Here is a 26,733-nt window from a genome sequence, read left to right as displayed (position 1 = left end):
GGCAGCACTACATTAGAGACCAGTAACCTACAGCTGGAGGCAACACTACATTAGAGACCATTAACCTACAGCTGGAGGCAACACTACATTAGAGACCATTAACCTACAGCTGGAGGCAACACTACATTAGAGACCATTAACCTACAGCTGGAGGCAACACTACATTAGAGACCAGTAACCTACAGCTGGAGGCAGCACTACATTAGAGACCATTAACCTACAGCTGGAGGCAGCACTACATTAGAGACCAGTAACCTACAGCTGGAGGCAACACTACATTAGAGACCAGTAACCTACAGCTGGAGGCAACACTACATTAGAGACCATTAACCTACAGCTGGAGGCAACACTACATTAGAGACCAGTAACCTACAGCTGGAGGCAACACTACATTAGAGACCATTAACCTACAGCTGGAGGCAACACTACATTAGAGACCAGTAACCTACAGCTGGAGGCAACACTACATTAGAGACCATTAACCTACAGCTGGAGGCAACACTACATTAGAGACCATTAACCTACAGCTGGAGGCAGCACTACATTAGAGACCAGTAACCTACAGCTGGAGGCAGCACTACATTAGAGACCATTAACCTACAGCTGGAGGCAACACTACATTAGAGACCAGTAACCTACAGCTGGAGGCAGCACTACATTAGAGACCAGTAACCTACAGCTGGAGGCAACACTACATTAGAGACCATTAACCTACAGCTGGAGGCAACACTACATTAGAGACCATTAACCTACAGCTGGAGGCAGCACTACATTAGAGACCATTAACCTACAGCTGGAGGCAACACTACATTAGAGACCAGTAACCTACAGCTGGAGGCAACACTACATTAGAGACCATTAACCTACAGCTGGAGGCAGCACTACATTAGAGACCAGTAACCTACAGCTGGAGGCAGCACTACATTAGAGACCAGTAACCTACAGCTGGAGGCAACACTACATTAGAGACCATTAACCTACAGCTGGAGGCAGCACTACATTAGAGACCAGTAACCTACAGCTGGAGGCAACACTACATTAGAGACCATTAACCTACAGCTGGAGGCAGCACTACATTAGAGACCATTAACCTACAGCTGGAGGCAGCACTACATTAGAGACCAGTAACCTACAGCTGGAGGCAACACTACATTAGAGACCAGTAACCTACAGCTGGAGGCAGCACTACATTAGAGACCAGTAACCTACAGCTGGAGGCAACACTACATTAGAGACCAGTAACCTACAGCTGGAGGCAGCACTACATTAGAGACCATTAACCTACAGCTGGAGGCAACACTACATTAGAGACCAGTAACCTACAGCTGGAGGCAACACTACATTAGAGACCAGTAACCTACAGCTGGAGGCAACACTACATTAGAGACCAGTAACCTACAGCTGGAGGCAGCACTACATTAGAGACCAGTAACCTACAGCTGGAGGCAGCACTACATTAGAGACCAGTAACCTACAGCTGGAGGCAACACTACATTAGAGACCATTAACCTACAGCTGGAGGCAGCACTACATTAGAGACCAGTAACCTACAGCTGGAGGCAACACTACATTAGAGACCAGTAACCTACAGCTGGAGGCAGCACTACATTAGAGACCATTAACCTACAGCTGGAGGCAACACTACATTAGAGACCAGTAACCTACAGCTGGAGGCAACACTACATTAGAGACCAGTAACCTACAGCTGGAGGCAACACTACATTAGAGACCAGTAACCTACAGCTGGAGGCAGCACTACATTAGAGACCAGTAACCTACAGCTGGAGGCAGCACTACATTAGAGACCAGTAACCTACAGCTGGAGGCAGCACTACATTAGAGACCATTAACCTACAGCTGGAGGCAGCACTACATTAGAGACCAGTAACCTACAGCTGGAGGCAGCACTACATTAGAGACCAGTAACCTACAGCTGGAGGCAGCACTACATTAGAGACCAGTAACCTACAGCTGGAGGCAGCACTACATTAGAGACCAGTAACCTACAGCTGGAGGCAGCACTACATTAGAGACCAGTAACCTACAGCTGGAGGCAGCACTACATTAGAGACCAGTAACCTACAGCTGGAGGCAGCACTACATTAGAGACCATTAACCTACAGCTGGAGGCAACACTACATTAGAGGCCATTAACCTACAGCTGGAGGCAGCACTACATTAGAGACCAGTAACCTACAGCTGGAGGCAGCACTACATTAGAGACCAGTAACCTACAGCTGGAGGCAGCACTACATTAGAGACCAGTAACCTACAGCTGGAGGCAGCACTACATTAGAGACCAGTAACCTACAGCTGGAGGCAGCACTACATTAGAGACCAGTAACCTACAGCTGGAGGCAACACTACATTAGAGGCCATTAACCTACAGCTGGAGGCAACACTACATTAGAGGCCAGTAACCTACAGCTGGAGGCAACACTACATTAGAGACCATTAACCTACAGCTGGAGGCAGCACTACATTAGAGACCATTAACCTACAGCTGGAGGCAGCACTACATTAGAGACCATTAACCTACAGCTGGAGGCAACACTACATTAGAGACCAGTAACCTACAGCTGGAGGCAGCACTACATTAGAGACCAGTAACCTACAGCTGGAGGCAGCACTACATTAGAGACCAGTAACCTACAGCTGGAGGCAACACTACATTAGAGACCAGTAACCTACAGCTGGAGGCAGCACTACATTAGAGACCATTAACCTACAGCTGGAGGCAGCACTACATTAGAAGCATGGCTGAGGAGACACTATCTGTGTAGGACTTGCTTTCCCTGTCTGTGTCCACAGCTTACTACAGATTCATAGTGCAGCGAAGTACAATCCTCACCATTCTCTTCAACTGAGAACTGTATTTCAACATGAAGTCATTATTAAAGGGATGTTGATCAAAGGTCAAATAGGGGGTGTTTAGATTTGTCCTGTTTCACACATGTACAAGTGTGTACCCTGTACAGCAGGATATCATCAATTAGGTTCAGCCTTGAACGGCTGATCAGGGAGCCGGAACATAACTGATTGCTAGAAACCCAAACAGATATAAAATATTTGACCGAAAACATTATCATTTCAAACCTTGCTTACATTTTCATACGATCGCAAACACTGAGTGCTCTTTCCATGACAGACTGACCAGGTCAATCCAGGTGAAAACTATGATCCCTTATTGATGTATGCTGTTAAATCCACTACAATCAGTGTAGATGAAGGGGAGGAGACAGGTTAAAGAAGGATTTTTAAGCCTTGAGACAATTGAGATATGGATTGTGTGCCATTCAAAGGGTGAATGGGCAAGACAAAAGATTGAAGTGCCTTTGAACAGGGTATGGTAGTAGGTGTCAGGCACACCGGTTTAAGTGTGTCAAGAACTGCAACGCTGCTGGGTTTTTCATGCTAAACAGTTTCCCGTGTGTATCAAGAAAGGTCCACCACCCAAAGGACATCCAGCCAAGTTGACATAACTGTAGGAAGCATTGGAGTCAACATGGGCCAGCATCCCTGTTGAACCCGTGTAGCTCAGTTGGTAGAGCATGGCGCTTGCAACGCCAGGGTTGTAGGTTCGTTTCCCATGGGGGGCCAGTATGAAAATGTATGCACTCACTAACTGTAAGTCGCTCTGGATAAGAGCGTCTGCTGAATGACTAAAATGTAAAAAAATGGAACGCTTTTGACACCTTGTAGTCCATGCCCTGACGAATTGAGGCTGTTCTGAGGGCAAAAGCGGGTGCAACTCAATATTAGGAAGGTGTTCCTAATGTTTTGTACACTCAGTGTATCTCTCTCTCTCTCTCTCTCTCTCTACTCATGGAATATTCTAATAGAAGAACTCCGGGTTCCGTCTGAACCTCATGTAAGACCATGTGACACTGATTAAAAGTATAGGTTATGCTGCTGATGCTTTACCATTGGTAGAATCAGCAAGAGTTTGTATCTCCAATGTCTTTTTCTCTCCTCATCATCTCTCCTCCACCTCCCTGTTTTGTCCTGGATACCAGTTCTGTTGTTCTCTTTTCTGGGGCCATTTGTGTTGTCTCTCAGCACCCCCCCACCCCCACCCCCCAAAAAAAAAACACCTTCCTGGAGATATCTCAAAAGTGTTGTCCTCCTGCAACCCTTCAACCATATCACCTAGTGTATATACTCCACCCACACGACTTGTGAACAACCAAATAAACACATTAAAAAGGAGTTGACAGCATGGAGGGATGCGAAGTGAAGAGGAGAGGGCAAGATGTGGACATGGAACATTCTAAGGTGACATCATAGGCCTGAGCCTCACAACAGAATATTAAAATCAGTCCATGTAGTTGAAAGCCTCCCTTACAGAAAAAACACGATTTCACATGTGGAAAATCACATTATTTCACGTGAAATCATGTGAAAATGTGTTTTTGGAACACTTCACATGTGATCACTTTTTCACATGTGTAGTTTCATGTTTTCACATGTTGCTTTACATGTTGTCACATTAACTTGTCATTAGATCACGTGATCACACAAAAACGTGTTTATGGAACACTTCACATGTGATCACGTGAAAATCATGTGGTTTTTCCCGTAAGGGCTGTCGGAGCACCCAGCAGTATCTTTCATAGCTAAATCCTACAAGAGATTAGAAGGATGCATGAGGACACGGACTACAGGCTACACACAGTCAACAGCATCTGAGCTCATCTCTAGGTCAGATAAATCAGGAGTCTAAAAAGCAACAGCGAGACAGTGTCAGGCCTGGTCCTCTGGATAGGAGGGGAGCTGGGGATGAGATAAAGGAGGAGAATAAGATGTACTCACTGGATAGGGCCTTCTCGTAACTCTTCCCCATGGCCACGAAGTTCCGCAAGCACGGGTTGAACTGCTCCATAATGGACTGAAAAGATAAATAAAACAGTTTTTTTAGTCAGACTGAGCAGCAATAAGCCTACCAGAAGCAGCGCTCTACTCTATAGTCGGGCGTGCGCTCACACACACGGGCGCTCACACACCGCAAGCACGCGAATCCTACCAGCTCACACACCACTCATTCGACTTAGCCAACCAGGTACAAGAGTGTAGATGGGAATCATTCAGAAATGACACCCAGTTGCGGAGAAAAGGAGAGCGCGGGATGTGGGTGTTGATGCCAGCCTCTCTCTCTCTCTCTCTCTCTCTCTCTCTCGCAGGGACATATGAGGGAACAAGGGAGTGGACGAGGAATAATTGGATGACACAAAAATAGGAGAGGAGATTCAGCTATAGCTTAGTTGGCTTGAGCATGGTGCTAGCTGGCCACAGCAGGGGGTTGATAATGAATATGATAACTAACTGTGGGTATAGTGTGTGCTGGAGGGGACAGATGGTTTGGTTGGGTTGTGTGGGATCCAGCATAAACTACTGCATATAATGTATGTGCTCACTGGAAAATAATACTTATTACAATAATATCATCATTACTAGGACTGGGAGAAGTAAGATGTGGATTATACATACATAATATAGAAACACATTGAATAACATTCATAAACTGCAAAAAGGATAATCAAAAAATTAATCAGAAGGAATGAGGTTTTGAAGTGTCTGTCCGATATCTAGGAGATACACTAAATGAACAAAAGTATGAGGACACCTGCTCGTCGAACATCTCATTCCAAAATCATTGGCATTAATATGGAGTTGGTCCCACCTTTGCTGCTATAAACAGCCTCCACTCTTCTGGGAAGGCTTTCCACTAGATGTTGGAACATTGCTGAGGGGTACTTGTTTCCATTCAGCCACAAGAGCATTAGGGAGGTCAGGAACTGATGTTGGGTGATTAGGCCTGGCTCACAGTCGGCGTTCCAATTCATCCCAAAGGTGTTTGATGGGGTTGAGGTCAGGGATCTGTGCAGGCCACTCAAGTTCTTCCACACCGATCTCGACAAACCATTTCTGTATGGACCTCGCTTTGTGCACGGGGGCATTGTCATGCTGAAACAGGAAAGGGCCTTCCCCAAACTGTTGCCACAAAGTTGGAAGCACAGAATCGTCTAGAATGTCATTGTATACTGTAGCGTTAAAATTTCCCTTCACTGCAACTACGGGGCCTAGCCCGAACCATGAAAAACAGCCCCAGACCATTATTCCTCCTCCACCAAACTTTACAGTTGGCACTATGCAGTCGGGCAGGTGGCGTTCTCCTGGCATCTGCCAAAGCCAGACTCGTCTGTCGGACTGCCAGATTGTGAAGTGTGATTCATCACTCCAGAGAACGCGTTTCCACTACCTCCAGAGTCCAATGGCGGCGAGCTTTACGCCACTCCAGCCGACACTTGGCATTGCGCATGGTGATCTTAGGATTGTGTGCGGTTGCTCGGCCATGGAAACCCATTTCATGAAGCTGCCGACGAACAGTTTTGAGCTGACGTTGCTTCCAGAGGCAGTTTGGAACTCGGTAGTGAGTGTTGCAACTGAGGACAGACGATTTTTACGCTTTACACGCTTCAGGGACTGGGGAAAGTCAGGATCGAGGCAAAGATGAACGAAGCAAAGTACAGAGAGATCCTTGGTTAAAACCTGCTCCAGAGCGCTCAGGACCTCAGACTGGGGCGAAGGTTCACCTTCCAACAGGACAACAACTCTTAGCACAGAGACAAGACAATGCAGGAGGGGCTTCAGGACAAGTCTCTGAATGTCCTTGAGTGGCCCAGCCAGAGCCTGGACTTGAACCCGATCTAACATCTCTGGAGAGCTGAAAATAGCTGTGCAGCAACGCTCCCCATCCAACCTGACAGAGCTTGAGAGGATCTGCAGAGAAGAATGGGAGAAACTCCCCAAATACAGGTGTGCCAAGCATGTCACACCCAATAAGACTTGAGGCTGTAATCACTGCCAAAGGAGGTTCAACCAAGTACTGATCAAAGGTCTGAATACTTATGTAAAATGTGATATTTCAGTTTTTATATTTAATAAATTTGCAAAAATGTCTAAAAACCAGTTTTTGCTTTGTTATTATAGGGTATTGTGTGTAGATTTTATGAGGGGGAAAAACTATTTAATCCATTTTAGAATAAGGCTGTAACGTAACAAAATGTGGAAAAAGTCAAGGGGTCTGAATACTTTCTGAATGCACTGTGTGTGTGAGATATATCTATATACAGTTGAAGTCGGAAGTTTACATACACTTAGGTTGGAGTCATTAAAACTCATTTTTCAACCACTCCACAGATGTCTTGTTAACAAACTATAGTTTTGGCAAGTCGGTTAGGACATCTACTTTGTGCATGACACAAGTCATTTTTCCAACAATTGTTTACAGACAGATTATTTCACTTATAATTCACTGTATCACAATTCCAGTGGGTCAGAAGTTTACATACACTAAGTTGACTGTGCCTTTAAACAGCTTTGAAAATTACAGAAAATGATGTCATGGCTTTAGAAGCTTCTGATAGGCTAATTGACATCATTTGAGTCAATTGGAGATGTACCTGTGGATGTATTTCAAGGCCTACCTTCAAACTCAGTGCCTCTTTGCTTGACATCATGGGAAAATCAAAAGAAAATCAGCCAAGACCTCAGCAAAATAATTGTAGACCTCCACAAGTCTGGTTCATCCTTGGGAGCAATTTCCAAATGCCTGAAGGTACCACATTCATCTGTACAAACAATAGTACGCAAATATAAACACCATGGGACCACGCAGTCGTCATACCGCTCAGGAAGGAGACGCGGTCTGTCTCCTAGAGATGAACATAGTTTGGTGCGAAAAGTGCAAATCAATCCCAGAACAACAGCAAAGGACCTTGTGAAGATGCTGGAGGAAACAGGTACACCAGTATCTATATCCACAGTAAAACTAGTCATATATCGACATAACCTGAAAGGCCGCTCAGCAAGGAAGAAGCCACTGCTCCAAAACCGCCATAAAAAAGCCAGACTACGGTTTGCAACTGCAAATGGGGACAAAGGTCGTACTTTTTGGAGAAATGTCCTCTGGTCTGATGAAACAAAAATAGAACTGTTTGTCCATAATGACCATCGTTATGTTTGGAAGAAAAAGGGGGTAGCTTGAAAGCCGAGGAACACCATCCCAACCGTGAAGCACCGGGGTGGCAGCATCATGCTGTGGGGGTGCTTTGCTGCAGGAGGGACTGGTGCACTTCACACAATAGATGGCATCATGAGGAAGGAACATTATGTGGATATATTGAAGCAACATCTCAAGACATCAGTCAGGAAGTTAAAGCTTGGTCGCAAATGGGTCTTCCAAATGGGACAATAACCCCAAGCATACTTCCAGAGTTGTGGCAAAATGGCTTAAGGAAAACAAAGTCAAGGTATTGGAGAGGTCATCACAAAGCCCTGACCTCAATCCTATAGAATGTTTTATTCACCCAACTTATTGTGGGAAGCTTGTGGAAGACTACCCAAAATGTTTGACCCAAGTTAAACAATTTAAAGGCAATGCTATCAAATACTAATTGAGTGTATGTAAACTTCTGACCCACTGGGAATGTGATGAAAGAAATAAAAGCTTAAATAAATCATTCTCTGTATTATTATTCTGACATTTCACATTCTTAAAATCAAGTGGTGATCCTAACTGACCTAAAGCAGGGAATTTTTACTCGGATTAAATGTCAGGACATGGGGGATTGGAAGTGATGCAGACAATTACATTGATGGAAGTTACAATCTATCTGCAATATTAAGCTGATCTACCCCCCACAAAAAATTTAATAAAATAACGGTATATATACATACATACATACATGTCACGATCGTAGAGAGACGGGTCAGACCAAGGTGCAGCGTGGTATGCAAACATGTTTATTAAACTCAATAATCATAAACAAAACAATAAACAACGTAACGTGACGTCCTCAGGCTATACACATACAAGCCTAAACACGGAACAAGATCCCACCACTAAGGTAGGCAAACAGGCTACTTAAGTATGAGCCCCAATCAGAGACAACGAGCGACAGCTGCCTCTGATTGGGAACCACACCCGGCCAAACATAGAAATACACATCTAGAATCTAAACATAGAAATAATAACATAGATCCTCACGCCCTGACCAAACCAACTAAAGACAACCGGCCTCTCAAGGCCAGGGCTTGACATATACACACACACACACATATATATATATATATATACACAGTGGGGAGAACAAATATTTGATACACTGCCGATTTTGCAGATTCTCCTACTTACAAATCATGTAGAGGTCTGTAATTTTTATCATAGGTACACTTCAACTGTGAGAGACAGAATCTAAAACAAAAATCAAGAAAATCACATTGTATGATTTTTAAGTAATTAATTTGCATTTTATTGCATGACATAAGTATTTGATCACCTACCAACCAGTAAGAATTCCGTCTCTCACAGACCTGTTAGTTTTTCTTTAAGAAGCCCTCCTGTTCTCCACTCATTACCTGTATTAACTGCACCTGTTTGAACTCGTTACCTGTATAAAAGACACCTGTCCATACACTCAATCAAACAGACTCCAACCTCTCCACAATTGCCAAGACCAGAGAGCTGTGTAAGGACATCAGGGATAAAATTGTAGACCTGCACAAGGCTGGGATGGGCTACAGGACAATAGGCAAGCAGCTTGGTGAGAAGGCAACAACTGTTGGCGCAATTATTAGAAAATGGAAGAAGTTCAAGATGACGGTCAATCACCCTCGGTCTGGGGCTCCATGTAAGATCTCACCTCGTGGGGCATCAATGATCATGAGGAAGGTGAGGGATCAGCCCAGAATTACACAGCAGGACCTGGTCAATGACCTGAAGAGAGCTGGGACCACAGTCTCAAAGAAAACCATTAGTAACACACTATGCCGTCATGGATTAAAATCCTGCAGCGCACGCAAGGTCTCCCTGCTCAAGCCAGCGCATGTCCAGGCCCGTCTGAAGTTTGCCAATGACCATCTGGATGATCCAGAGGAGGAATGGGAGAAGGTCATGTGGTCTGATGAGACAAAAATATAGCTTTTTGGTCTAAACTCCACTCGCCGTGTTTGGAGGAAGAAGAAGGATGAGTACAACCCCATGAACACCATCCCAACCGTGAAGCATGGAGGTGGAAACATCATTCTTTGGGGATGCTTTTCTGCAAAGGGGACAGGACGACTGCACCGTATTGAGGGGAGGATGGATGGGGCCATATATCGCGAGATCTTGGCCAACAACCTCCTTCCCTCAGTAAGAGCATTGAAGATGGGTTGTGGCTGGGTCTTCCAGCATGACAACGACCCGAAACACACAGCCAGGGCAACTAAGGAGTGGCTCCGTAAGAAGCATCTCAAGGTCCTGGAGTGGCCTAGCCAGTCTCCAGACCTGAACCCAATAGAAAATCTTTGGAGGGAGCTGAATGTCCGTATTGCCCAGAGACAGCCACGAAACCTGAAGGATCTGGAGAAGGTCTGTATGGAGGAGTGGGCCAAAATCCCTGCTGCAGTGTGTGCAAACCTGGTCAAGACCTACAGGAAACGTATGATCTCTGTAATTGCAAACAAAGGTTTCTGTACCAAATATTAAGTTCTGCTTTTCTGATGTATCAAATAATTATGTCATGCAATAAAATGCAAATTAATTACTTAAAAATCATACAATGTGATTTTCTGGATTTTTGTTTTAGATTCCGTCTCTCACAGTTGAAGTGTACCTATGATAAAAATTACAGACCTCTACATGCTTTGTAAGTAGGAAACCTGCGAAATCGGCAGTGTATCAAATACATGTTCTCCCCACTGTATATACACACTGTCACACCCTGGTTCGGGGACTCATTATGTTGAACCAGGGTGTGTTCATTCTATGTTTTCGGTTTCTCTGGTGGGTGTTCTAGGTGGTTTATTTTCTATGTTTGCCGGTGTGACTCCCAATCAGAGGCAAACGAGTGTCAGCTGTCGGCTGTTTGTCTCTGATTGGGAGCCATATTTAATCTATCTGTTTTCCTTTCGGGTTGTGGGATTTTGTTCGTGTGTGTGCGTGTTGTACACTAGACGTCACGCTTTCGTTGTTTATTGTTTTTGTTGTTGTGAGCATTTAATTAAAATCATCATGTTCACTCCCTAACGCTGCGCTTTGGTCCTATTTCATAGACGGACGTGACAGAAAATCCCACCAAGACCAGACCAAGCAGCGTGTCGAAGAGCCATCGCGAATAAATCTCCGTGGCAGCTTCGATTGGGTCAAGCCCATGGAGGAGCTGAGTGAAGAGGGTTGGAGACAGAGGAGCGAGAGATGGGAGAGAATGTTGGAGGCCTGGGAAGACCCCCAGAAAATTTTTAGGGGGGGCTCACGACGTGGACGACGGGGCAGCAGGAGGCCGCGATGGAGCGGTCCAGCGGGTGTGAAGAGGAGGCCGCCAGGTTAAGGGGGCCACTGGTCACAGAGGAGAGGGATAGTGTGGAGGCACGGCGAGAGGTACTGGGGTGTGTGTCCAGTCCGGTCCGGCCCGTTCCTGATCTCTGCGTAGGGCCAGTGGTGTGTGTCTCCAGTACGGGCCGGCCTGTTCCTGTTCCTCGCATCGTGCCGGTGGTGCGCGTCGCCAGCCCGGTCCGGCCTGTTCCGGCCACTCGCACCAGGGATACGGTGCGCGTCGCCAGCCCGACCCGGCCTGTTCCGGCCACTCGCACCAGGGATACGGTGCGCGTCGCCAGCCCGACCCGGCCTGTTCCCGGCCACTCGCACCAGGGATACGGTGCGCGTCGCCAGCCCGACTCGGCCTGTTCCGGCCACTCGCACCAGGGATACGGTGCGCGTCGCCAGCCCGACCCGGCCTGTTCCGCCACTCGCACCAAGGATACGGTGCGCTGTCGCCAGCCCGACCCGGCCTGTTCCGGCCACTCGCACCAGGGATACGGTGCGCGTACGCCAGCCCAGTCCGGCCCATCCAAGCTTCCCGCACCAAGTCTGTGGTGCGTCTCGTCAGCCCTGTCCGGCTCGTCCCTGCTCTCCGCACCAAGTCAGTGGTGTGCGTCGCCAGCCATTCCGGTCCATTCCTGCTCCACGCACCAAGCCAGGGGCGCGTGTCGTCAGTCCGGCTCCGGACAGCGGGGCTAGACAGGACCAGGAGTACTTTGGGGGGTTGGAGAGGGAGTGGGGATCAAGCCCGAGCCGGAGCCGCCGCCGAGGAAGAATGCCCACCCAGCCCTCCCCTGTTTTGCTCGATTTAGGCGCGGTCACAGTCCGCGCCTTTAGGGGGTACTGTCACACCCTGGTTCGGGGACTCATTATGTTGAACCAGGGTGTGTTCATTCTATGTTTTCGGTTTCTCTGGTGGGTGTTCTAGGTGGTTTATTTTCTATGTTTGCCGGTGTGACTCCCAATCAGAGGCAAACGAGTGTCAGCTGTCGGCTGTTTGTCTCTGATTGGGAGCCATATTTAATCTATCTGTTTTCCTTTCGGGTTGTGGGATTTTGTTCGTGTGTGTGCGTGTTGTACACTAGACGTCACGCTTTCGTTGTTTATTGTTTTTGTTGTTGTGAGCATTTAATTAAAATCATCATGTTCACTCCCAACGCTGCGCTTTGGTCCTATTTCATAGACGGACGTGACACACACACACATATATATACACAAGCAAGGATACGGAGAATGAAATAAGGGCTGAGTGAAGGAGGGGGAAGAAATGGTGCAAGCCAGGGAATAATTGTGTGTGTGTGCGCACTTGTCATCTATGTACTGCCCAGGTGCAGAGAGAGAGAGAGAGCGAGAGAGAGAAGAGAGAAGAGAGAATGTGGTCTATATGGTAACCAAATCACCCTGCACCAGGGCATAAAACCACCCTCCAATTACAACCAGGTGCCCATGCAACATGTTCCCCAGACAACCTCTACATCCTGGAACTCTCACCCCCCCCCCCACACACACAGTTCCTCTCCTCTACTTTATCAGTCTAACCTTTTCCTGACAGAGCTGTCAGACAGACACTGAAGAAGGGAGGGGGATCTCTAGTCTCTTGGTAGTGGTGTGCTTTATGCTGTTGACAGACATTATGGCATGGCATGAGGGATGCCTACTAATGCCTGTCTGTACCAACTGGCTGGCTGGCGCTGGGTCACCTTAACATGACTTCAAACAGAAGTGGGACAGGACAGGACAGAGAGAGAGAGAGAGAGAGAGAGAGAGAGAGAGAGAGAGAGAGAGAGAGAGAGAGAGAGAGAGAGAGAGAGAGAGAGAGAGAGAGAGAGAGAGAGAGAGAGAGAGACAGTAGAGAGAGAGTAAATACAGGCTATATCTGCAGGAAGGACAGAGGGAGAGAGAGAGAGAGAGAGAGAGAGAGAGAGAGAGAGAGAGTGTATAAATACAGGATATATCTGCTGTGAGAGAAATGTTTAAAGAGAGAGGAAGTTGTGAAATGCATTGGAGAATCCAATTGATTTATACACGCTTAATAAACAGCCGTCAGATTACAGGATCACTACGGTGTGTGTGAGATATGCAATTACCGTCACAGGTCTAGCCTCATATGCCACAGTGAGAAGATGCAGCTGGAACCAGAAGGTTTCTAAAGTAGTAGGATACACACACACACACACACACACACACACACACACACACACCAAGTGTCACACGTGACGAGTGACACACACACACACACACACACATCCCGTGCACATGCACACCGGAACTGACAACCAAATTCCCTCATGTAGACACGCAAACATGGACAAACACTCCGTACACGCTTACACAGGCTGCAATCAACCGGCACCAAAGTTTGTATCTAGTTAAATGGTTTGTTAATTCATTGACGTAATCAAAGCTTGTGTAGAAGACCCACTGAAGCGTTCATTAACTGCTCCTCCACCCACCTCTCACTGCATGCCCTAGAGTCTTAATACACACACGCACTCAAAAATCCCAATTGGCCCAGAGAGCCAGCCTCACCTGATTAGCTCCAGTCCCACACAAATAAAAGTGCACGCATTGGCAACCGCTAATCACCATCAGAGTGGCCCTCAAATATGCTAATAAGGGACCTAGCTAATGCAGGAAGGAGTTTCCCCTCACCGTGACACACGCACGGGTTAGAGACTAGGCAAATTATTCACATGTCTCCACATGACACATTTTCTGAATTTAATTCATACTCAAATCAGCAACACAAGTCGTTAGTTTAGCAGGACTAAAACGATAGACACACACACTCACGCTCTCCCTCTCTCCCATTCAGCAAGTCAATATTTGACACGTGAATTGGCAAAAGGAAGTGCTGATTGTACACAGTCACACAAAGCTTTTTATGGAGAGGCTTAAGCCTTATTTTTGCGGTTGGCTCCTTTGGCTCATCTGCTGTAACCATGTATTTAATTTGGCCTCGTCTTTAATTGTTCGAGCTAATTAAATAGATCCATCGAGCCTAATGAAAAATGGAAATTGATTCTTAAATGATACCAAATGTCCTCATCTTGTCCCTCATAATACTCTCCGTTGTTCAGTAGGAAATGTTCCCATTTACATCAAAGGGAATGGAAAAAATATGATGTTCCAGCTTAATCAAGAGAGGAGTTAAGAGGGAAGGAGATACCCAGAGGCTTCACACAGGAACAGAGGTAAAAGACCCCATGTCACTGTGTGTGTCTCTACGTGCATGAGTATATGTGTGGAGTGTGTGTGTGTGTGTGTGACTACGTGTGTGGAGTGTGTGTGTGTGTGTGTGACTACGTGTGTGGAGTGTGTGTGTGTGTGTGTGACTACGTGTGTGGAGTGTGTGTGCATGAACAGAATATAAAGTAGTGGAGCAGACTAATGCGATGTGGTCAGAGCACCCTGGATGGGGTAAACATCACTGCCCAGCACTCTGGATGGAGTAAACATCACTGCCCAGCACTCTGGATGGAGTAAACATCACTGCCCAGCACTCTGGATGGAGTAAACATTACTGCCCAGCACTCTGGATGGAGTAAACATCACTGCCCAGCACTCTGGATGGAGTAAACATTACTGCCCAGCACTCTGGATGGAGTAAACATTACTGCCCAGCACTCTGGATGGAGTAAACATTACTGCCCAGCACTCTGGATGGAGTAAACATCACTGCCCAGCACTCTGGATGGAGTAAACATTACTGCCCAGCACCCTGGATGGAGTAAACATCACTGCCCAGCACTCTGGATGGAGTAAACATCACTGCCCAGCACTCTGGATGGAGTAAACATCACTGCCCAGCACTCTGGATGGAGTAAACATTACTGCCCAGCACTCTGGATGGAGTAAACATCACTGCCCAGCACTCTGGATGGAGTAAACATTACTGCCCAGCACTCTGGATGGAGTAAACATTACTGCCCAGCACTCTGGATGGAGTAAACATCACTGCCCAGCACTCTGGATGGAGTAAACATTACTGCCCAGCACTCTGGATGGAGTAAACATCACTGCCCAGCACTCTGGATGGAGTAAACATTACTGCCCAGCACCCTGGATGGGGTAAACATTACTGCCCAGCACTCTGGATGGGGTAAACATTACTGCCCAGCACTCTGGATGGAGTAAAAAAATTAATAAAAAATATGCACTCACTACCTGTAAGTCGCTCTGGATAAGAGCGTCTGCTAAATGACTAAAATGTAAAACGTAAACATTACTGCCCATAAGGTTAATATTTCTACTGTTATATTGCTTTCATTGATTGTCACTAAGACATTAATCCATGCTTATTTATATATGTTTAAATGAATTGCAATTCAATAGTGCACAACATGGTTTTCAACAAACGCCTCCTTAGTCACATGTTACATCTCAGAGATTAAACACACACACACACACACACACACACACACACACACACACACCCAGTGGTTCCAGTCAGCATGGCGAAGCGTCAGTGCTTCAAAGCTGCTCCAACAAGATGAGCAAAGCCAGTTTCACTGCAGCAGCAGAAACATGGTCTGCATCCCAAATGGCACCCCATTCACTACGTTTGACCAGGGCCCATAGGGCCGATAGGACGCTGGAACATCCAGTACTATGTTAGTTTAGGACGCTGGAACATCCAGTACTATGTTAGTTTAGGACGCTGGAACATCCAGTACTATGTTAGTTTAGGACGCTGGAACATCCAGTACTATGTTAGTTTAGGACGCTGGAACATCCAGTACTATGTTAGTTTAGGACGCTGGAACATCCAGTACTATGTTAGTTTAGGACGCTGGAACATCCAGTACTATGTTAGTTTAGGACGCTGGAACATCCAGTACTATGTTAGTTTAGGACGCTGGATCATCCAGTACTATGTTAGTTTAGGACGCTGGAACATCTAGTACTATGTTAGTTTAGGACGCTGGAACATCCAGTACTATGTTAGTTTAGGACGCTGGAACATCCAGTACTATGTTAGTTTAGGAAACTGGAACATCCAGTGTACTATGTTAGTTTAGGACGCTGGAACATCCAGTACTATGTTAGTTTAGGACGCTGGAACATCCAGTACTATGTTAGTTTAGGACGCTGGAACATCCAGTACTATGTTAGTTTAGGACGCTGGAACATCCAGTACTATGTTAGTTTAGGAAACTGGAACATCCAGTACTATGTTAGTTTAGGAAACTGGAACATCCAGTACTATGTTAGTTTAGGACGCTGGAACATCCAGTACTATGTTAGTTTAGGAAACTGGAACATCCAGTACTATGTTAGTTTAGGAAACTGGAACATCCAGTACTATGTTAGTTTAGGAAACTGGAACATCCAGTACTATGTTAGTTTAGGACGCTGGAACATCCAGTACTATGTTAGTTTAGGACGCTGGAACATCCAGTACTATGTTAGTTTAGGACGCTGGAACATCCAGTACTATGTTAGTTTCTGTCACATTGACATGCTGTTGGAGCAGCATTGCCAGTATGTGAAATATTTATCTTCAAAATGTGTGGAGTTGAACATCTCTCTAGCCTGACTGACCCCAAGGCAATGTTCTGGGAAAGTGAGGGGATGGGCGAATGTAAATTGAAGTTCAAGGTGTGTGTGTGTTTGTTAGTGCTGTGTCTTTGATTAAATAAGGGACTGAAAACTGTTGTCTGGGCTGAATTCCCAGTGATCTTAGTGGATTTTTCTCAAATCTACCCCCAGGGCAAATGTAGTGAAGAACGCTAATAGAGAGAAGGCTACTGTAGTGATGTGGGCTATAGTCCTATAACACCAAGCATTGGACAGAACACAGAGGAGTCGTGTCACACACACAGAGGAGTGATGTCAACTGTCAGCTGAGTGATGTGGTAGAGGGCCAAAGGTTAAACCATCCGTTAATGATCGAATACCAGCAGGGATAGAGGAGAGAGAGAGAGAGAGAGAGAGAGAGAGAGAGAGAGAGAGAGAGAGAGAGAGAGAGAGGAAAAATACAGCATTTTATTGTTTTATCTGACTGGAGCAGTTACAGTGTGACAAGCGTTGGGTGAAAGGTCACGGTGAAAGGTCACAGTGAAAGGTCACGGTAATATCAAGTCACATACACACTCAGGGATAGGCATAGACACACCGTCCACACACACACACACACACACACACACACACACACACACACCTGAGGGCACTAGCTCTGGTCGAGAGAAAACTAATAACATTGTCCTTTCTGAGAACACCGTGACCTGTCCTTTAAAAGACACGAGGGATGAGAGGGTGTAAGTGTGTGTTTGTGCATCGGTGCGTGCGCGTGTGGTGAATCACTGTCGGTCGTGCCTACATAAACAACACCAGGGTCATCTCATGGAGAGGGTGCAAATTAAAGCCAATGTGGCCGTGTGGCTCATTTAACCCTGCTGTGGCATCCTCTGCCACCCTGCCAAACACATTAACTACAGTAGCTAGCTAGAGACTGGCAGTGAGAGAGAGAGAGAGAGAGAGAGAGAGAGAGAGAGAGAGAGAGAGAGAGAGAGAGAGAGAGAGAGAGAGAGAGAGAGAGAGAGAGAGAGACCATGACCCTTCAGTTTAGTCGTGGGTGAGTGATCACACATGAGCTTAGAGACCATGAGATATTCACAGGTTCCTCTAGAAGTCCCTTTCCAGTAGAGGTTGAAATATTGGGTCAACAGTTTCAACTTTCAATGTCATACATCCTCTCAAGTTCTCCTTGTGTTGGGGTGCTATTAGGAAAAGATAAGAGTGTGTGTGTGTGTGTGTGTGTGTGTGTACACACATTCCTGACTGAAAATGTCAAGGTTACACCTGATTACAGTGTTCAGGTGTGGAGGGATATGGAAATGTCAGCAAGTCTGAGGTGGTCTGGTCTCCATGCCAACTAAGAGGGTGTAACTCGGCTGGCGTATGGATTTTACTACCCTACTGCCAGCTATCAAGGTGACCCAGTCAGTCCCATGGTTCTCCATGTCCTCTTTTTGTATCATACTTCATATCAGTCACCCTACATCCCGCCACCAACACTATCCCTGTATATAGCACTCCCTTAGTATAATATACACAAGAAAAATGTCAGCTACCACAAACACATTACTCACACATAAAAAAAGCAATTTACTACCCAGTACCCACGTGTCGTTTTCCATCATACTGCAAAGAAACCTCCAGCTGAACACACACACACACACACACACACACACACACACACAGCTCTGAAGAATGTGAATGAGCACTGATGCTGAACATTATTGCAAAATGCTAAATAGACTGCATTAGAAATCCACCCATGCATTAGAGAAATCCAGCAATTCTTCCATTCCTATGGTCCATCTCTGATGATATCACCCCTCCTTCCATCTCATCTGTAAGTGGGTATTACATCACTGGCGTACCACCCCCCTGCCCCCAACCCCTCCAAAATCCCCCCAAATGTTTAGAATTACACAAAATGATCTGTAAACTGAAACATTTCCTCTCAGCCTCCTGGCAAAATGTGTAGAAAAGCAGGAAAATAGCTTTAAAAATGCTCAATTCTCTCAGCCTCATTGGAAAATAGCATGAGATTAGCTATAAAACTGCACATTTCTGTCTTTGCCCCATGGCAAAATGTGGATAATTGTATGAAGCTAGCCATTCTCCACAATTATATTGGGTTGGGGGCAAGGGGGCCCTTGCTCAGACCTTGCGGGGGGGGGGCCCGCGAAACTGCAGTATGCCACTGCATTACATGCCTCTGCCAAGCCTCTCTTTGTCAATTATTGGGTTAAAACTGCCATGCCTGAGTGTCCTCAAGGGAGGGCAATTCAGCGCCTGTGTGTGTGTGTGTGTGTGTGTGTGTGTGTGTGTGGGCCATTTGCCTTTCAGATGAGCTGTTATCTGTGCTCAGGCACACACAGTGGTGCAACCCATTCCAGCCAGGGAGAGGAGGCACTTCTTCCGCAGCCATATTAGGAAATGTGGGAATTCCCCCTAAAACATCTCTACTCCACACAGTGTGGCTCGTACCACCAGAGACTTGAAGAGACACCCAAGGTCAATGTTTCATTAGGAAGCTGAAGAGGTGTGGATTCATTATCACCACTAATTCATCATGTGCATTTAAGAGAGAGCGAGAGAGATGCAGAGTGAGAGAGGAAGTTTAAAGGGATGAAATAACAGTCTGTTCCTGCACACAGAAACCACCCCCTCTCTCCCCTCGTCTCCCCTCCCTTCCCTCCCTCTTCTCTCTTCCCTAGTCTCCCCTCCCTTGTCCCCTCTCCCCTCGTCTCTGTTCGACTCCCTCCCTCGACTCCCTCCCTCGTCTCTCTTCCCTCCTCTCGCTTCCCTCCTCTCACCCCTTCCCCCTTCCCTCGTCTCTCTTCTATTCCCTCCCATCTCCCCTCGTCTCTCTTCGCTCCCGTCTTACCTCGTCTCTCTTCCCCTCCCTCCTCATCGCCCCTCCCTCCTCTTCCCGTCTCTCTTTCCTCCCCTCATCTCCCCTCCCTCTCTTCCCTTCCCTCGACTCCTCCCTCTCTTCCCTCGTCTCCACTCCTCTCTTCCCTCGTCTCCCTTCCCTCGTCTCCCCTCCTCTCGTCTCCCCTCCTCCCTCCTCTCATCTCATCTCCCCTCCCTAGTCTCTCTTCCCTCATATCTTCCTTCTCTTCCCTCTTCCCCTCCCTCCCCTCGTCTCCCCCCTCTTCTTTCTCCACTAGTCTCCCCTCCCTCATCTCTCTTCCCTCGTCCCTCTCTTCCCTCGTCTCTCTCCCCACCCTCGTCTGTCTTCCTTCTCTTCCCTCTTCCCCTCCCTCCTCTCGTCTCCCCCCTCTTCTTTCTCCACTAGTCTCCCCTCCCTCATCTCTCTTCCCTCGTCCCTCTCCCCACCCTCGTCTGTCTTCCCCACCCTCGTCTGTCTTCCCCCTCCCTCCCCTCTTCCCTCGACTCCCTTCCCGCGTCTCCCCCCTTCCCTCTCTTCCCTCCCTCGTCTCTCTTCCCTCGTCTCCCCCCTCTCTTCCCTCGTCTCCCCCTCTTCCCTTGTTTCTCTTCCCTCCTCGTCTCTCTCCCTCCCTCGTCTGTCTTCCCTCTCCTCCCTCCCCCTCTTCCCTCCCCTCTCTTCCCACCTCTCTCTTCCATCAACTCCCTTCCCTCGACTCCCTTCTCATCTCCTCATCTCCCTCACTCATCTCCCCTCACTCCCCCCTGTCTCTCATCTCCCCTCCCTCCCCCCCCGTCTCTCATCTCCCCTCGCTCCTCTCATCCCTTCCTTCCCTCGTCTCTCTTCTCTTCCCTCCCCTCCAGTCTCCCTTCGCTCCCGTCTTACCTGGGGTGGCAGGTAGCTTAGTGGTTAAGAGCGTTGTGCCAGTAACCGAAAGGTCGCTGGTTTTAATCCCTGAGCCGACTAGGTGAAAAATCTGTCGATGTGCCTTTGAGCAAGGCACTTAACCCTAATTGCTCCTGTAAGTCGCTCTGGATAAGATTGTCTGCTAAATGACTAAAATGTAAATGTTACCTCGTCTCTCTTTCCACCCCTCCAGTCTCTTCTCTCCCTTCCCTCGTCTCGCTTCCCTCATCTTTCTCTCTCCCCACCCTCGTCTGTCTTCCCTCTCTTCCATCGACTCCCTCCTCTCGACTCTTCCCGTCTCTCTTCGCTCCCCTCGTCTCTCTCCCCTCCCTCGTCTGTCTTCCCTCTCCTCCCTCCCCCCTCTTCCCTCCCCTCTCTTCCATCAACTCCCTTCCCACGTCTCCCCTCCCTCATCTCCCCCCCCGTCTCTCATCTCCCCTCCCTCCTCTCGTCCCTTCCTTCCCTCGTCTCTCTTCTCTTCCCTCCCCTCCAGTCTCCCTTCGCTCCCGTCTTACCTGGGGTGGCAGGTAGCTTAGAGGTTAAGAGCGTTGTGCCAGTAACCGAAAGGTCGCTGGTTTTAATCCCTGAGCCGACTAGGTGAAAAATCTGTCGATGTGCCTTTGAGCAAGGCACTTAACCCTAATTGCTACTTGCTAATTCCTAATTTTCCCACGTCTCCCCTCCCTCGACTCCCTTCCCACGTCTTCCCTCCCTCCCCTCGGCCCTCCCTCCCCTCGGCCCTCTTCCCTTGTCCCCCCCACCGACTCCTCTCTCTCTTCCCTCGTCTCCCCTCCACCCTCCTCCACCTTCCCTCGTCTCTCTCGAGACTGCCCGCTTGACCCTATCCCCTCCTCTCTTCTCCAGACCATCTCCGGTGATCTTTTCCCTTAACTCACCTCGCTCATCAACTCATCCTTGACCGCTGGCTATGTCCCTTCCGTCTTCAAGAGAGCGAGAGTTGCACCCCTTCTCAAAAAACCAACACTCGATCCCTCTGATGTCAACAACTACAGACCAGTATCCCTTCTTTATTTTCTCTCCAAAACTCTTGAGCGTGCCGTCTTTAGCCAACTCTCTTGCTATCTCTCTCAGAATGACCTTCTTGATCCAAACCAGTCAGGTTTCAAGACTGGTCATTCAACTGAGACTGCTCTTCTCTGTGTCACGGAGGCTCTCCGCACTGCTAAAGCTAACTCTCTCTACTCTGCTCTTGTCCTTCTAGACCTGTCTGCTGCCTTTGATACTGTGAACCATCAGATCCTCCTCTCCACCCTCTCCAAGCTGGGCATCTCCGGCGCGGCTCACTCTTGGATTGCGTCCTACCTGACCGGTCGCTCCTACCAAGTGGCGTGGCGAGAAGCTCAGTTCTAGGCCCTCTCCTATTCTCGCTATACACCAAGTCACTTGGCTCTGTCATATCCTCACATGGCCTCTCCTATCATTACTACGCAGACGACACACAACTAATCTTCTCCTTTCCCCCTTCTGATAACCAGGTGGCGAATCGCATCTCTGCATGTCTGGCAGACATATCAGTGTGGATGACGGATCACCACCTCAAGCTGAACCTTGACAAGACGGAGCTGCTCTTCCTCCCGGGGAAGGACTGCCCGTTCCATGATCTCGCCATCACGGTTGACAACTCCGTTGTGTCCTCCTCCCAGAGTGCGAAGAGCCTTGGCGTGACCCTGGACAACACCCTGTCGTTCTCCGCTAACATCAAGGCGGTGACCCGATCCTGTAGGTTCATGCTCTACAACATTCGGAGAGTACGACCCTGCCTTACACAGGAAGTGGCACAGGTCCTAATCCAGGCACTTGTCATTTCCCGTCTGGATTACTGCAACTCGCTGTTGGCTGGGCTCCCTGCCTGTGCCATTAAACCCCTACAACTCATCCAGAATGCCGCAGCCCGTCTGGTGTTCAACCTTCCCAAGTTCTCTCACGTCACCCCGCTCCTCCGCACACTCCACTGGCTTCCAGTTGAAGCTCGCATCTGCTACAATACCATGGTGCTTGCCTACGGAGCTGTGAGGGGCACGGCACCTCCGTACCTTCAGGCTCTGATCAGTCCCTACACCCAAACGAGGGCATTGCGTTCATCCACCTCTGGCCTGCTGGCCCCCCTACCTCTGCAGAAGCACAGTTCCCGCTCAGCCCAGCCAAAACTGTTCGCTGCTCTGGCAACCCAATGGTGGAACAAGCTCCCTCACGACGCCAGGACAGCGGAGTCACTCACCACCTTCCGGAGACACTTGAAACCCCACCTCTTTAAGGAATACCTGGGATAGGATAAAGTATTATTCTACCCCCCCCCCCAAAAAAAAAAAAAACTTTGTAAAGTGGTTATCCCACTGGCTATAAGGTGAATGCACCAATTTGTAAGTCGCTCTGGATAAGAGCGTCTGCTAAATGACGTAAAATGTAAATGTAATGTAAATGAGACAATCCTCTATCCTAACCTAATAGAACTGGTGCACTCTGTTGGGTGGTCTGTTAAGTACTGTAGTCTTCCATCCACATGGGATCAGAGAGCAGAGAATTCACCCAGAATCACCTTAGAATAATTAATATAGCCACTGTGGCACCTCTGCTGCTGAGTCACTGTCTGTGTCCCAAATGGAAGCCTATTCCCTATATAGTTCACTACTTTTGACCAGGGCCCATAGGTCTAAGGTAGTGCACTACATAGGGAATAGGGTGCCACTTGGGATGCATAGCAGTGGCTGATGTAATGGTTGCTGCGGTGGTAGAAATATGATATCATGTCATCCTAGGGCGCGGACTGTGGAGAGTTTGTGTTTCAGTAATTCTGGCTGGGTTAAATCTGATGGAATTTTGTGTTACTTTCAGAGGACAGGACATTAATCTGGATATGAGGCGATTGACAAGAGAGAGAGAGATCAGGCATTCCCTCCTCCTTGCATCCCTCTATCCGCACCACAACACCTGTCCTGTCTTTCACCTGTAGAGGACTGACACAACAGCTGTCCTGTCTCTCACCTGTAGAGGACTGACACTGGGACAACAGCTGTCCTGTCTCTCACCTGTAGAGGACTGACACAACAGCTGTCCTGTCTCGCACTTGTAGAGGACTGACACAACAGCTGTCCTGTCTCGCACTTGTAGAGGACTGACACTGGGACAACAGCTGTCCTGTATGATACCTGTAGAGGACTGACACTGGGACAACAGCTGTCCTGTCTCTCACCTGTAGAGGACTGACACAACAGCTGTCCTGTCTCGCACTTGTAGAGGACTGACACTGGGACAACAGCTGTCCTGTCTCTCACCTGTAGAGAACTGACACTGGGACAACAGCTGTCCTGTCTCTCACCTATAAAGGACTGACACAACAGCTGTCCTGTCTCTCACCTATAAAGGACCGACACAACAGCTGTCCTGTCTCTCACCTATAGAGGACTGACACAACAGCTGTCCTGTCTCTCACCTATAGAGGACTGACCCATGTCTGGGCTGAGACACACAGACACGAGCATGTTAACACACCATCCATCATTTAGAGTAGAGTTTTTTTTTTTTATTACATTGTGCTTCTGCAGTGTATCATATAGGTAATAACTCACACCTGCCTACAATGTCTAAAACCCACAATGGATCTCCACACCTTTGAGCACCCTAGAATGGAATTTAACCAACAAAGGTTTCACAGTGAACACTCCAATGGATCTGGAACAATATTTCACAAATGGAAGCTACCACCTTATTGAAAACTCATGTCCACCACCCTAATTATTGTTTTTAGAAAAATATATTGCCAGACATCAATGACTAGTAGTGAGTAATGTACATGTTTTTGAGGACTGTATTACATGTCAACAGGAAATAGGTATTTAAACCGCTCTGTTGAAGTGTGAACATCTCAGTAAGCTTTGGGAGGGGGGGAAAGCGACAGAGAGAGACAGAGAGAGACAGAGACAAGAACGTAGCCTACTGCTGTGACAGTGGGTGTGTCTGTATACATCACATTACTCATCAACCCCACTGATTTCTGACAGTATCCTTCTCTGAAAACAAATCTCTACCAACGGACCAGTGTTGTTATCAACAACAAACTATTTGAAGTGTTGTAGCGTGCTGCAAAGACTTGTGTCTTTAAGATGTAAAACTCGTCCTTGCTTACACCGAACAATATTTACAATGGAATGTATGGTCAACAAACTGAGAACAGATGTAGCCCCTGGTTCACCCCAGACCTGACTGCCCTTGACCAGCACAAAAACATCCTGTGGCGTACGACATTTGCATCGAACAGCCCACGCGATATGCAACTTTTCAGGGAAGTCAGGAACCAATATACACAATCAGTTAGGAAAGCAAAGGCTAACTTTTACAAACTGAAATTTACATCCTGTAGCACTAACTCCAAAAAGTTTTGGGACACTGTCAAGTCCATGGAGAATAAGAGCACCTCCTCCCAGCTGCCCACTGCACTGAGGCTAGGAAACACTGTCACTACCGATAAATCTACGATAATCGAAAATTTCAACAAGCATTTTGCTACAGCAGGCCATGCTTTCCACCTGGCTACCCCTACCCCAGCCACCAGCTCTGCACCCTCCACTGCAACTTGCCCATGCCCCCCCCCCGCTTCTCCTTCACCCAAATTCAGATAGCTGATGTTCTTAAAGAGCTGCAAAATCTGGACACCTACAAGTCAGCTGGCCTAGACAATCTGGACCCTTTCTTTCTAAAACTAGCTGCCGAAATTGTCACAACCCCTATTACTAGCCTGTTCAACCTCTCTTTCGTATCGTCTGAGATCCCCAGAGATTGAAAAGCTGCCGCGGTCATCCCCCTCTTCAAAGGGGGTGACACTCTAGATCCAAACTGTTACAGACCTATATCCATCCTGCCCTGCCTTTCGAAAGTATTTGAAAGCCAAGTTAACAAACAGATCACCGACCATTTAGAATCCCACCGTACCTTCTCCGCTATGCAATCCGGTTTCCGAGCTGGTCATGGGTGCACCTCAGCCACGCTCAAGGTCTTAAACAATATAATAACCGCGATCGATAATAGACAGTACTGTGCAGCCGTCTTCATTGACCTGGCTAAGGCTTTTGACTCTGTCAATAACCGCATTCTTATTTGCAGACTAAATAGCCTTGGTTTCTCAAATGACTGCCTTGCCTGGTTCACCAACTACTTCTCAGATAGAGTTCAATGTGTCAAATCGGAGGGCCTGTTGTCTGGACCTCTGGCAGTCTCTATGGGGGTGCCACAGGGTTCAATTCTCAGGCCGACTCTATTCTCTGTGTATATCAATGATGTCGCTCTTGCTGCTGGTGACTCTCAGATCCACCTCTACGCAGACGACACCATTTTGTATACATCTGGCCCTTCATTGGACACTGTGTTAACAAACCTCCAAACGAGCTTCAATGCCATACAACACTCCTTCCGTGGCCTCCAACTGCTAACTAAATGCATGCTCTTCAATCAACTGCTGCTTGCACCCGCCTGCCCGACTAGAATCACTACTCTCGGCGGCTCTGACTTAGAATATGTGGACAACTACAAATACCTACAGTGGTGTGAAAAATTGTTTGCCCCCTTCCTGATTTGTTATTTGTTTGCATGTTTGTCACACTTAAATGTTTCAGATCATCAAACACATTTAAATATTAGTCAAAGATAACACAAGTAAACACAAAATGCAGTTTTTAAATGAAGGTTGTTATTATTAAGGGAAAACAAAATCCAAACCTACATGGCCCTGTGTGAAAAAGTGTTTGCCCCCCCTGTTATAAAACAACTCAACTGTGGTTTATCACACCTGAGTTCAATTCCTCTAGCCATACCCAGGCCTGATTACTGCCACACCTGTTCTCCATCAAGGAATCACTTAAATAGGACATGCCTGACAAAGTGCAGTAGACCAAAAGATCCTCAAAAGCTAGACATGCCGAGATCCAAAGAAATTCAGGAACAAATGAGAAAGAAAGAAATTGAGATCAGTCAGTCTGGAAAAGGTTATAAAGCCATTTCTAAAGCTTTGGGACTCCAGCGAACCACAGTGAGAGCCATTATCCAC

The 26,733-nt window shown here is 47.4% G+C and overlaps 1 protein-coding gene across 5 annotated transcripts in view; it reads right to left on the bottom strand.

Annotated features, from left to right (window-relative positions):
* The window catches only part of LOC121547732 (brain-specific angiogenesis inhibitor 1-associated protein 2), a 148,250-nt gene that overhangs the window by 103,918 nt on the left and 17,599 nt on the right, over window positions 1-26,733 (bottom strand). For all 5 annotated transcript variants that reach the window (XM_041859145.2, XM_045209897.1, XM_045209899.1 and 2 more), the window contains exon 2: window positions 4,813-4,888. In XM_041859145.2, coding sequence (XP_041715079.2) covers window positions 4,813-4,888 — 76 coding nt within the window. The remainder of the gene's footprint in view (window positions 1-4,812; window positions 4,889-26,733) is intronic.

Source organism: Coregonus clupeaformis, chromosome 31 (assembly GCF_020615455.1).
Source record: "Coregonus clupeaformis isolate EN_2021a chromosome 31, ASM2061545v1, whole genome shotgun sequence".
NCBI lineage: Eukaryota > Metazoa > Chordata > Actinopteri > Salmoniformes > Salmonidae > Coregonus > Coregonus clupeaformis.
This window is presented reverse-complemented; position numbering and strand designations above follow the sequence as displayed.